General features: G+C 49.1%; 1 protein-coding gene across 13 annotated transcripts in view; it reads left to right on the forward strand.

Moving 5' to 3' along the window:
- Positions 1–13,706, forward strand: part of MVB12B (multivesicular body subunit 12B) — a 64,666-nt gene that overhangs the window by 45,429 nt on the left and 5,531 nt on the right. For all 13 annotated transcript variants that reach the window (XM_069771443.1, XM_069771433.1, XM_069771444.1 and 10 more), the window contains one exon: positions 12,860–12,915. In XM_069771443.1, coding sequence (XP_069627544.1) covers positions 12,860–12,915 — 56 coding nt within the window. The remainder of the gene's footprint in view (positions 1–12,859; positions 12,916–13,706) is intronic.

The raw sequence follows: 13,706 nt of genomic DNA on the forward strand, positions 1-13,706 counted from the left end.
CACATTGCTCATTGTTCGTTACTGTGCTGCTAATAAAAAGGAGTTCTAGTGCAGAAAACCAGGCTGTTATTTATGAAGAATGCTTAATTTGCACAGTTAAAAATGCAAAATTGTTACAATGAGACGTTCTCTCTTTTGGATAGAAGGCTTGGGCAGAACAAATGAAAATAGTCTTGTTGCTACAGATTTCATCTAATAAAGAAGGGGTTTTTTTAAATGACTGGTGTGGCTAGGCTGTATTTTATTGGGAGGAGCAGTCATCCAGGCAGCACGCTGTGACTCCTATCAGGAGGTGTCACTGGTGTTTTCCCTGATTATCATCATCCAGATATCTCAATGGCATAATTTCATAATTGAAAACATTTATAAAGGTTGTTGGGCTTCATTTATCTAATGAAAAGCTGTTTATACAAAATAAACCATATATAAAGCCCTCTTGCTAATAAGGTTATTGCGGTTCGTTTTGGTGGTGGCTCAGTTGTTGGAGGAGGCGTCCTGCTGCCTCTCTGTCCCAGCCGTGCCGCGTCCCGGTGGCAGGCGCCCGGCTTGCCATGGGCGGGGGCTCCTGTTCCAGCAGCTGCTCTCGGCCTCGCCGGTGGGACGCCACGATGGGCATTCATGCGCTGCCGCAGGTTTGTCTGGGAGTGATGTCGGGCCCCTGTTAATTTTGGCGTTGTGTCGTATCCCTTGTCGTGCCATGCCACGGGTAGGCATGAGGTGCTCTGCTTGGGCAGCGCTGCCGCAGGCTTGCGTGAGTTTGCTGGATTCTCCTCCCTGGGGCCAGCCCCGGCGGTGCGGCGCCTTCGCCAAGAAGGAGTGGGCAGCCTCGCGGTGCGAGGTCCTGCCTGTCTCTCGGCCGGGCTTCGTCCTGGGGTCTCTGCTGCCACCACGCTTAGACCTCCATGGAGGGGCTGAAGGGACAGTCAGGGGCTGAGTCCAAGACATCTTACTAATCTTTGCAAAGCAAAAGAGCAAATGTTTAAAAAAATGACCTTGTGGTTAATGGAATTAAAATCTCCAATTAAATTAGAAAAGGGGGGAGACAGTAAATGGGCTTTTGTAAAGAGTGCTTATTTTTAACTCAATAGAAAAAAGACAAGTAATTAACTCAGCCATTAGAAAGCTCAAGATTTCTCCCGTCTCCTGTGGAACTAGAAAATTGTTTTGTGTATACTCTTTTTTATATATATATATATATATATATATACACAAATAATATATATGGAGACAACTAATGGCATAAATCAGAAATGATTAGAAAATATTTGTTCTAATGAAGTAATAATTTGGTAGTAATGTTTTTCATCAGTGTAGCTTAAGGCTACATTAAGTGGACAGACTTTATATGGATTCTCTAATTTTAATCTTCAAAATGCTATCTAATGTCTCATTAAGACTTGCATATAATGTATCTTAAGTACAGTCATTAAATATAGTTTAGGGAGATTTATGTTCAGATATTGCTTAAAGATGTTTTAATAGGCCCATTTACTCTGATGATATTAACGAGCTCTTAACACATATTAAGCTTCTAAAACTAGTGGTATTCCTCTCGCAGTGAGCAAAACAACTTAGGAATTGTAAATGAATTGGATGCTCCAACAAGGCCGTTTTTCAACTGAGTCTTCAGACACCCTCTGCAATCCGTTTAGCTCCGTAAGCATCGGGCTGCATCCCTGCTCTGCTGCTGCTGCAACGCTCCTCGTGCGTTCCTCTAACACACGCTACCTGGGCCCAGGCAAGGTCGTTCAGACCTGCTCACGGTACGTCGTCTCCTGGGTGTGCAGGGGCTTAGCAGGGGTTCCTGTTGCTCACATAAGCGCCTATATGGTAAGGAACTGCAGCTTGAGAATAGGCCAGACCGGCATAAATACCTGTAATGTTACACAAATTTGGTTGTATATCTACTAAAATAAATGAATCGGATACTTTAAGGAAAGAGCCGCATACAGTCACGCTTTTAGATAAATTCTGCTTTTTGATCATCTGAAGTTAAGATGCAGGAATTGTAATTATGGTAATAAAAACTGTTCATTCCCCTATTGTCACTTTAGTTCCAACTCGGAAAGTTATTGCAAGCAAAATTCTCCAGTTTCATCACTCAGCTCTTCTTAAAAAATCCTTCTGAGTTCAGAGACTTTTATAATTACTAAATTGGTTTGTTAGAAGGAGATAATAGCAAATTTCTTCTTTTCATAATTGGACACTTCTTCCCTGTAGGCTAATGTATGCGCGGCACTTGCATACACAATAAGCTGTGCTTTTGAAAAGCCATAACTAGCTAATAAGTGCTGTGGTGTCATCGGAGAGTAATGGTTTGCTGATTAGCATAATTAATGACAAATGGTGGTGCGGAGCGGGTGGATTGGTTTAGCAGATGATGAATGCGCTGCAGCCGAGGCCGAGTCCCACCAAGGCGGCCCGGCTGGCTGGCGGCGGCGGCTCCTCGGCAGGTAGGCCTCGTTAGTCACCGCCAGCCTGCCCCTCGCGCCCGCCACCGCTCCTCGGCAGCTCAGGAAGCTCCGTGGCGTGAGCCGCGTGCTGGCGCGGCTCCACGCGGCAGCTTTCGGGCGCTCCTCTGCCTGGCTGGGAGCAGCCAGTGCCGGGCCAGGAGCAGGGCCGGCTGCTCCTCCGCCCCGCTGCGCTCGGGGCAGGGGAGCCTTCGGCCGAGCGCTGCGGGACACGACCAGCACCGACGGGAGAGGAGCTGCGCCTGGCCGGGGGTTCCCGTGGGCCACGAGTGGTCCTTGTTCTCCAAGGGCAGGAGAGAAGCTCCAGGTGGCCGGCCGTGCTACGAGACGGGCGCATTTATCTGTGGCTTGATTAATCAGGGCTAATTTGCATTCACAAATGAGACTGATAAAAATGGAGTTACCTTTTCACCTTTATGGGGGAGGAGGGATTATTTCTAGGTTGTCTCTTTTTTAAGTGATAAGCAACTCTTTTACCAATAAGGATGAAAATACTTAATTTGCATTAGCTAAAGAAGCTAATTATTATATAGTTAATTAGCATCTGGAAATGAGGATTATCTTAATTACAAAGCACAATTTCCTTAATAGCTACAAAACTGTAAGTTTGATCTGTGTGGAGATTGGTGACTATTATTATGTAATTAGTGATCATATTAATGGTGCGGTGTATTTAGATATAATTTGCATATGCAAATGAAATTTACCTGATAGAAATATGTGGCTCCACTAATGACTCTAAGCACTTAAAAATTAAATTACATTAGGAGATCTGGGTCCTGAGTTGCAGTGCAGCGGCACGGTGGATCTCCTCCTACAGAAGAGCTTTTGGCTCTGCGGGGCTGTGGCTCCGTGGTCCGGCTGTTGGGAGGACGAGGAGACTGCCCCCCCGTCTTTTTGGCTCCCCAAACCTCAGTGCTAGGTACAGCCTTCTGCGGCTGGGCGGTATCTCTTGCAGCATCTCGTGCAGCACGGCCATCGCCCTTGCCCTACTGCCGTCCTCCCCTGCACTGAAGACCTCAGCGCAGTCCTTGTCAAGGCTCTTCTGGCTAGAGAAGTATTACATCACTGGATGGTGGGAGCACGCGTTCTGTTGCATCAGTGAGCTCCCAGGCAGGAGATGGGAGTCGCGTGTCCCTTGTAGCCGTGCTTGTGATGAGTTTCTGCATTCCGTTCATGTCTAGGGGTGCCCACGGTATGGAGAGCATGGTGCTTTAAGGACAGCTGATCTGTCTTCTTTCCCCTGCTTTTACTGGAAGCAAAAAGCTGCCTGGGTGTTTAAAGAAACCTGAAGTCCTTTAAAACAAAAGATGTTAAGAGAGGGTCCTGTGCACCCTTAGCTCCCCAGGGACCCCTGTGGAAATGATGTTGGTTGCTCAGTGCACAGCTGGAGATTGTGCAGTGCTGCTGCCAGGCAGGATCGCAGCTGATGTTGCAAGTGTGAGTGTCTGCCATGGCCTGGTGACCTGGCCCCCATCCAGATAGATTTTTGAGTCAGGGAGCTCAGTACCCTCGCAGTGACAACCTCCCTGCCCCTGTTGTACAAAATCACACCTCCGTAGGTATCTCAGCAAAGGAAAACCAAGGCTTCCAGCGCCCGATATTGTAACAAAATGCAGTGTATTTCTTTCATATACCCTGCTCCTAACCTGCAGTACTGAAATGACTGAAGTGCAAAAAATACCGGTGCTGGAAGGAAGCAGCCGTTACCCAACAGGATGTTTCTCTCATCAAGAGGGAGAAATTTACAGCCGCCGGCCGGGGAACACTGCAGCTATTGTGGGTGCTTCCTGAGATGCTTTTTGCAACTGCTTGCTCCAGCCCGAGTCCTGCCTGCCTGCGCCTCCCTGCCTCTCTGCGGCAGACAGACATTACATGTTTAATGACTTCCAAGGAGTCTGTCTATCATTACAGCTAGAGCTGAAAGTAATTGAAAAGCGTCTGTGTTTCTCTTCAGCGTGGCGGCCCGTGTGCGGAGGCTGGAGGAGTGCCTCCGCTTCGCCTCCCTGTCCTCGAGCGGGACCTGCCCCGGCTCTGCCGCAGCCCTGCACGAGTGCCCTGTTTTGTATCTGCTCTGGTCTAATTAATTAAGGGTTGTTGCTTGGAAGCAGCACATGCTTAGGTGTGATCTTTGAAGTTTAGTGTGGTGCGGAGACTTCAAAGGGGACATTTTATTAAAAAATAATAAAATCAAGAGCTCCTAAACACTTGCAATTTGAAGAGCTTGTTTGAAGTCTCTCCATGTTCTCTGGTGCTGATACAGCCGCAGCGCTGAGGTACTACTTAGCCATCACCATGCAGTACTTAACCTTCACTTTATTTAAAAAAGAAAATAATCAAAACCAGGAGTATTTTCTCAAGTGTTTTCGTGGCTTGATCTAGCAGTAAAGAACTAATTGTGCCGTGTCGTGAGCTATGCAGGAAACAGAGAAAATCAAGGCTGACAATCAAATTAGCAAAAATGAAAATTTAGTCCAGGTCTGGTTTTTTAATCAAAGTCGTTTCAAGACGAACAGGAAAGCTGTAAACCTTTCCCCCATTGTGGAGGTTTCCTTCCATGGCCCGGGAGGCCCCTGCTCTCCCGCTTGCCGCACCGAGCATCGTGTGGTTCAGTGCTGCCGCCGTCCTGCTGCCCAGCCCAGGCCTGGACACAGGGCCAGGCGTTCCCAGCCAGGCCACGCTACTGCTGCCTTGCTCCCCCATGACAGCTCCCTGCTGCGAGCTTCTGCTCGCCCCGGGAGCCACAGGACCAGCAGGGCAGCTGCCCCCAGAGCTGGGTGCAGCGCTTTGGGGCTGTCCCATGAGCTTGGGCTCGTGCCTTGGTCCGGTGGAGCTGAACAAGGGAGAGGTGGTGGGCTGAGCCCTGCGCCCCTGCCCACGGGCCGGTCGGGGGCTGCTGGAGCCACCTCCAGGGCCGGGCGTGCGGGCAGAGCCCGCAGCACCGCTCTCTCAAGCGGAGTGCGGGACCATCCCGGCTGCTCTGGTCTCCTCTCGTCAGCACGTTCGACTAACGAGGGGCCGCAGAGGGCTGACAACCCGCTGATCCCCTCGGCACAGCCGGCGACAGTGGCCTCTGTGGGAACAGCACAGATGGCGAGCCTGAGCGACAACGTATACTGCAATATGTCTCGGAGACGCCGCCGGGCTGCGGCTGGTTTGTCACCTCGTGGCGGTCTGCTGGGCTGTGGGCAGCTCTGCGTTCCCCTGCCCCTCGTCTGAGGGGTCCCTTACTGTGGGGCTGCTCTGGGTAGGCTGGAAAGGGACTGGAGAGGAGCCAGGGGAATCGGGGTCAATGTCTTAATATTTGGGTACTTTATTAAATGAAGAAGTGTGTGCATTTTGAGGGCGGTGTCTGCAGCTGAGGAGTGCAGCCTGGGGCGGTTGCAGCATTCCCAATTGCAGCCGGCTTGGCAGGAGCTCGCGGGAGAGTTTGCTTTTGTTTTCCCCCTGAGGTTTTGCTATCATTAGTGATTTGGAAATGCAGAGTGGTGGTGTTCCATCTGGGACTCGGTGCACGGTAGCACAGAGAGCACACACACATGTTTACTATTCAGACTGCTATTTAAATTACTATGTACAGAAATACAGAAGTAGGAGGCTTAGCTGTACATTATGGGGAGTGTGGTTTATTTTGAAAAGCTTGCATCCTTCTCTTGATGCGTTGCAGACTGTTGTAAAACATTTTTTCCATACTTCTGAATGACTTTCCCCTGTACTGAGATCACGTAACGTGCCTGGATTCATGCAGGTGTCCTGTGCTCTCTCCACACATGGGTGTAAAGGCTCAGGTGTGCAGAGCTCGCGCCGGGACGCTCGGTGGGAAGCAGGGGCGAGCAGGAGCCAGAGCTGTGTGTGTATGTGCTGAGTGCCTGGCATGTCAGGGTGGCTGTGGCAGGCAGGCAGGGGCTGGGAGGAGGTATTAAGGGGGTGATGTCCTGGTCGCCGCCTGACCAGCCTGCCCTGGCCAGCATGGCGCTCTCCCACCAGCTCCCCACGGCTGGTCAGCCAGCCCCGGTAGCAGCGCGAGTCCTGGTGTGCCAGCTGGCTGGGAAGGGCTGTGCCGCTGGCAGGAGCAGCCCCGCTGGGTGGGCAAGCGTTGGACCCAGCAGCCTGCATGCCCCACAAGGGCTTGGGAAGTCCCTGTCCTGTTCCTTAGAGAGCCGTCAGCCTAGTGCCGGGACCCTGAGTTAACAGTCACGATTGCAGAGAGTGGGTGTTCCCCATCTCCATGAGCTGTGGGGTCACTCCATGACTGAAGCACAGCCTCACCCCACACAGGGCACCGCTTCTGACGGTAAGAGATGTCCCCCTCGGCCTGGGGGACAGGACTGCACGTGGGCTGCGCTTTCTCGCTTATGTGGAAGTGGTGTTCGAAGGGCCCTCCCTTGAGCTGGGGTGCCCTCCCGCCCGCACAAGGCTGGGCTGTGTGCTGGGGGGTCAGCAAGCTCTTCTGGTGGGCACCCTTGGTGCCCACACAGGACAGGGGCTCCTGTGTCCCTCCAGTCTAACCGTGGCTTCCCGTGACGGGTGCATGGAACCGCCCAGTCCGAGTGCTGCCGTGCCCGCGCTCTCTGCCAGTCCCCTGGTTCTTACCCACTTCCAAGTTCCTCTGGTGTCATTTAGCTGAAAATTAAGTTTTCTCTAAACAGGTGAGCTTTGCTGGTTTTATGGTATTGCTGTAGGCTGGTTTATGAGATATTCATCTTGGTAAAACATAAACACTCTGCTAGCGTTTCAGGTCTGGGGAAAATCTGAATGCTCTTGTAGTATTATAGAAAGCTGTTTCTAAAATCTAAGATCATTTAAATTTTAAAGGTGGCAATAGTACATTCAGTATTGGGGTTTTTTTGTTGGTTTGGATTAGCAATGCTTCGTTTTCAAAGTCATGCAGGAAAATGTTTTGGAAGGTATTTATTTATTTAAATATTTTTAATATCAGCAGTTGAAAATTCAAGTGTAAAAGGCCGTGCAAAAATAGCAATAAAGAAATCCAAAGCTATAAAAGCTTATGGTGAGAATTTAAATGCAGAAACAGCTGTTATTTCCTTGGGACTTGAGGTATATAAACTCTTCCGTGGCTGTGTATCCCCACAATAGTGGTGTGAAGAATTAGCGCTCACTGCAGTGTGCAAACTGAACCCGCCAAGCACTGAGGCAGCTATTCATCTATACCCAGGAGCTAAATATGACAATGTTAGCATTTTTCATTTCCCTGACGTTACCATTAATAAAGCAATGATCCAAAAGAAGCTTTGCTGAGTCTGTTCTTTATGCTTCCATCACTCACGACTAGATAATTTCACACAGGATCGTTTTTAAATTAAATGACGATAAAAGCGCTCTGCTGTCCTGTGTTCACTAGTTCATAGAAGTCTATCAAGTCATTAATGTGTCATGACAAACTGCTAGTTGGATACAAGAGTAATTAATTATTTGCATAAATAACAGGTTGAACTTCGTGCTTTGAACCACAATGACATATGCATCACATCATGGACATCTTAGAACCTCTTGCAGAGGGTTCATGGGAGGGGTGAAAGCTGAGCCAGGCATGTGTGCAATCGCATCCTCACATGCTTCAAACGGTCAGGAGCTTGGCTTGAGTTTTGATGCTTTTTGTGTTCCTAAGTTCTTCATTAACGGCTGTTTCAAGAAAGCATCTGATCATTGGAGATTTCAATGAACAATTATACAGATTTTCATAATCACCATTAATCACTACATATTTTTCAAGATAATTACAGCAATTATTATTTAGATTCCTCTTTTATGTGCGCATTGTAGAAAAGAACAAGTGCTTATTACACTGGGTAGTGTAGAGAACTATGGTCTGAAGTTCTTTGTCATCCAGAAACTCATTATGTTAGCTGATGCTGCCTGTGAAAGTTCGTCAGCATGTTTAAATTAGGGTAGCATTGGCAGGTCTGATTATTTAAATCTGGTAGCTTTGCTAAAAATATAGTTATTCAAGAAAGATGAATTACTAATTTGACAACTGAGATTTAGCTGGAGTCTGCAGCATGGAAGGCAGCATCTATCGTGTGCTTAGAGGAGGGTGACAGTACTTTTTCAGATTAAAGAGAGAATTTCTAAGCAAGCTAACAAGTTGTATTGTTTTGTGGCCTGCCCTTTAAAGGCTGAGAATAAGTCTTAGTGATTTATAATGAAGGAGTAGCCATTGGTTAAAACTTGGTCTTGCTTTTCAGTGGTCCTGCACTGATGAAAGGGATGGCTCCGGTCCCCTTTCAGGTGCCCCTCACTGGAGGGGTCCGGCCTCCTCCCAGCTGCCATCGGGGATTCATGGGGACGCCATCCTTCGGGGCTTGGTTTTAGGAGCGCAGTTCTGGCCGCTGGCTCCTTTCAACTCTTTTATCTAGTTGCAGTGACTGAGCTAATTGGATGTGACCCTCAGGGAGGAGCTGCTCCTGGGAGACAGCAAACAGCCATTGAAAACATTTTTCTTTCTGAAATCCCTTTTTATTTTGTTCCATTTTGAGGGAGAAAAGCGCAGGCACCTCCCTAACCTGTTGCAGATGCTGTGGGTGTAGTTGCACGGGGAGAACCTGCTGCCTCCTGGATTCAGCTGGGCCCCGGCGCTGTGGGTGTCCTCCCGGCGGGTGAGTGGTGATTCCTCGCGTGGGTCCAGGAGCCGCGACCACCGGAGGGCTGCGGCTGCCTCGGGAGGCGCCGGTGGAGGTGGTGGTCCTGCTGGCCCTGCTGCTGGCCCCTCTCAGAGCAGTGCAGGGCAAGAGCAGCTTTGCCTACCTGTGCAAGGAGGCTTTCAGTGAAACGTACAAGGTGCAAACGTTTTATAGGTCTTTAAAAATATTTTAAAGTCACAACCTTTTAAAGATGTTAAAACCTACGTGGGTCAACGCGTGAGCTTAGTCAAGTGCTGGTATGAGTAATGCTACTGGTGGTAATGCTGTAAAAATGGGACCTTGCCCACCTATTTTGTTCTGAATCAGTATATGTTGCCTTTGGAAAGAGCTGTACTTTATCATTCACCAGCACCAATTCCTTTTATCCCTTTATGTTACCGTCTGTTGGTCTCGAACATGGTGCAAATTGACATCAAGGAGTGTTGAATAGCTCTTGGCCAGACTAAAACTAGAACTGCAGCTCTAGGCCAAAGCTTGGCTGGCAAGTCTTGACACTGCCCATGGAAATGGTAACACTGGGTAGAATCTCAGCACAGTGCTCTGCTCATCAGAGACTGCCAGGAATGCTTCAAAAGCAACAGGGGATTAAAAAAAAAGGAAAAAAGGAAGAATCATAGAGTCTGCTGCTGATGTTTATTTACAGCACAACATCAGAACAAGGGACATGGAATTAAAAGCCTCCTACAGTTCTGATTTCATTTAATTTTATTATGAAATTAACTGGCTGCTGTAAACAGCAGTTGCGTACTGTCTTGCGGTGCACAGTGGAAGTGATGGCACCCGTGCCCAGACCCCAGTGCTGGCCACCTCAGCAGACTGTGGTGCAGTGATGGGAGCTCTTTCCTCCTGCCTGTTGCTGAAGATGCCTGGCCTTGGAGATCGCCTCCTGCAGTTACCTCTTTCCCTCTTCTGTGAGTCTCGGTGAGCTGGTGTGCGGTGGGGGAATGCTTTTAAGGGCTCAACCCACACAAGCTCTGAGTGTAAGCTTGCACGTGTGCAGCCTCATCACAGCAGCATCGCTGCTCGTGCTGCATGGCCATGCTCCACCTGGGAAACACAGAGAGGTGGGCCCTGTGCCAGGAGAGGCATCTGCCGGGGCTGGGCACGCACACACGCTGCCAAACCAGCGGTGATGGAGTCAGGGCTACCTGCCAGTAGTGCCCTGCAGAGTGCCGGCAGGGACCGGTGCTGCAGCCTGGCCTCAGGAGAGCGCTCAGCCTTGTCGCGGCAAGGGGCTGTGCGGTGGGCAGGGGGGTGCAGTGCAGCGCTGAGCCTCCCCGGTAAAATCACTGCAAAAATGCAGTGCTGCAGCTGGGGTTTTGTTCAAAGCAGCGTGGTGCATGGCACCCGTGCGAAGCATGCTCTACACTTTGTGTGACACGGTCTTGTCCACAAGATACAAAAGCTAACATTAACGTGAGATGGTTCATTGTTGTGCTGGAGCAAAGTGCCGCTGCATTTGTTAATCTTCTTGGATTTGGATTTACATTCCTAAAAGGAAGTTGGGTGCCTCACCCTTGAAGTCCTCGTCAATGTGAAAAAAGCCTTCTTTGGCAGCAGTAGCTTTGAATCTCTCTTTTCCTGTGGCCAGTGCTGTGGGACTGCGGGCAGCACCTCTGAGGGCAAGGTGGGGGACGCGGCAGTGTCCTTCCTCCGAAGCGTTTGCTTTGTCCGGAGCCATCGTTCAGCCTGGAAGCAGAGACGAGGGACGAGCAGACGCTCCCCACGTGTCTCAGGGGGTCTCCACCGTCTGCCTGCAGCCCCTTATGTGCCCAAACAGCTCCCAGAGCCCAGCCGAGCCATGGGGCGAAGGCTGCCGCCCTCCCAGCGCTGGGGGAGGCGGCTGGCTGTGACAGCCTCGTGCTTTATTTCCGTAAAGTTTCCTGAATTGGTGGGTATTTAAATCCTCATGACTTCTAGTGCCTGGCTGTGAAAAGAGCTGTTGAATGAGCGTGTTGTTTTCCGATTTCTCCCTTTAATGTATTTTACCAGCAGCCTAGTGACAGGCCTGACACGCCAGCTCCTGTGCACGCTCCTGCGCTTTGGGAGTGCAGCATTAATAACACACTTCCATGCATCATGCCATTTTTAAGCATGATCGTTATGATAAAGGGCATATACTTAATTACAGGCCTGCTTAATTACAGCTCTGTTGAAGCTCGTTTGTTTAGGAGAGTGCTAATTGCGCTGCTGAGCCTTTGGCACACCCTGCTTTCATCTGCTGCTTTGCTCTGCAGTTTTGAGCTCTGGGAGGGCTGGAGTGCGCAAGGACCGAAGGACGGATGGAGGCAGTCCGGCGGGCGCTGCTGGGGGAACGTGCACGCTGATCACGGCTTATTCTTTAAATTACTTTACAAAAGCCGGTGTGTGACTGATCAAAGCAGGTTTCTGTCGGGATAACAAATGCAGATGGTCTTTCAGGTTCAAAATTTCCCGGATTTGGTGATGCTGCTTTTCATCTGTTTCCTTTTGTTTCATGTAGTGCTGTGGCTGCCATATAGCACCTTTGATAATGAAATTACTCCAGTGGAGGGGTTTTTTACGTCCAAAATATACAAAGCAAATGTAAAATGCTAAGTATTCTTAAATAACCTGTGTTAAATCACTAACATGGTAAGTCACTGGTGCTGATGGAAGTTACAAACATCAAGCAGAAAAATGCTGGGTTCATGGGTGCAGATGCTTTGTGAAAGAAAACCCTATTTGAGGATTACTTGAGGGCATTTCAGGGCTTAAATTTGCTCTAGTTTGAAGTTTTTATTTCTTTCAGAGCTGAAATTTAAAGACTTAAAATGTTAAAGGTGTAACTGAAATAAAGCAGGTGTATTTGGGGTTGCAGTCTGCCTTAGAAATGTGCCCTTTTCAGTCTTGTGTGGAAATTGCTGAGTTAAATGTTTTAAAAATAAGTGTCTCCCTTATACTGACGTGTCTTGTGGGAGGCTTTCTGTGAAGTTTTCGAGGTGGTGATAGCAAGACAGAAACGCCGAACATCACTGCACTATCTAAGAAGAACACACAAGGCAATATAAAGGCAAACAATCCTCTTAGTATCATTTAGGTTGTGCTACAGAGCTTGGCCCAGTGACACGAGGCTGTGGCGTGTGCTGTCACGTCCTTGTGTCTGTCCTCATACTCCACTGGTTTCCGTCCTCCAGATGTGGTTTGCAAGTGTTTGAGCTCCGTTGCCCACTGTTGAGTTTGCAGTGGCAGCCAGGCCAGGGAGGGTACTTGGCCCCACGTGTTTGTTTTCATTCTGCCCAGGTAGTAGTACTTATGGCTTTGGAGAGATACAAGTCACCTGGACCAGGTATGTTCCTTAGCCTCTTGCTCAGACACCACCGAGTTTGCTCAGATGGTTCTGCATGGTAGTGGTAAATGGATGTCTGTCCTCTTAAACTGTTTGTATTTGTTTTCAGTTTCAAATACTGTCCTGTTTTGGCAGCTGAACCAAATTGGAAGACTCAAAATTGAGACCATGAAATTGTGTTTGGATAGAGCAGGGAGGGTTCATTGAATTCCTGATTTGGTAGGGACTAACCCAGCTGTGTCTCGAACAGAGAGAAACCACTGGCAGGTTAGAGGGAGGAAAAGGCTGGCAATAACTTCTATGAGCTATCAATCATGTGTCAATGCCATGAATACTTGATCTGTCACTGGGAATGTGTGAAGTTGCATGTGAGAAGTCAGCTGGAAATGTGACGTGTCTGCTCGTTTTGTCCCTTTCAGCAATGGATGGAGTGCCTTTTATGATTTCTGAGAAGTTTGCCTGTGCTCCTGAAGGGGTAAGTTGCCTTCATTGTTCTCCCAATGTCTGAAATTAATCTTTTCATGGAGAGTGATCACAAAGCATCAACGCAAATTACCTGCCTCTGGGAGCTTTTCTGTTGTGGGGCCTAATATATACCCAGTGCTTGAGATGACCCAAGGTTGCGCTTCACAATATTTTCCAATAGGGTGGGAATGGCTTTTGCCAGATCACTTCTAAAACTGAATTGTCCTGGGAGTTGAAGGTTTATCACCATCAGAAATAGGAATGGCGGTGGGACTCTCTGGTGCTGGAAGCATTTCTAATTTCTTAGCATAGATTGTAAAGAAAGCTGCAAATGTACAGCTCTCCTAGATTTAAACTGCTGTGGAGATGGCGCAGTGCAGTTGGCTTTATGACTTTCCTTTTGCACCCCAGAAGTTCAAGGCAATGGTAATGGCATGGTGCGCTCCAGCACTGGCAGCTGCTGCGAGGCTCCTGCGGCTCCATGCCCTGTGCAGGCAGAGCCGGGCAGTGGCATGTGGGCAGGGGTCTTCCAGAGCTACTCAGTCTTAGCAGGCTCTGGTGGTTTTGCAGGTGGAGCATGAGTGGCTGTAGCTGACTGGGGGTGGTAGGATTGCCGTGGCTGTGCTGGCCAAAATCCAGTTTGGTGGGGAGGCTGTGCCTTTACGTTTACCAGTCCCAGCCTGGAAAGTTGGCGGAGGCAGCTGTGTCCTAATGATGCCGCAGTTGGACTGCGACTGGGTTCCAGGGAGCAGGACTGGGGTTGCCCTCTGGCATGGGAGATTATCCGAGTCAAAGTGTCTC

The sequence above is a fragment of the Haliaeetus albicilla genome, chromosome 26 (genome assembly GCF_947461875.1).
Source record: "Haliaeetus albicilla chromosome 26, bHalAlb1.1, whole genome shotgun sequence".
Lineage (NCBI taxonomy): Eukaryota > Metazoa > Chordata > Aves > Accipitriformes > Accipitridae > Haliaeetus > Haliaeetus albicilla.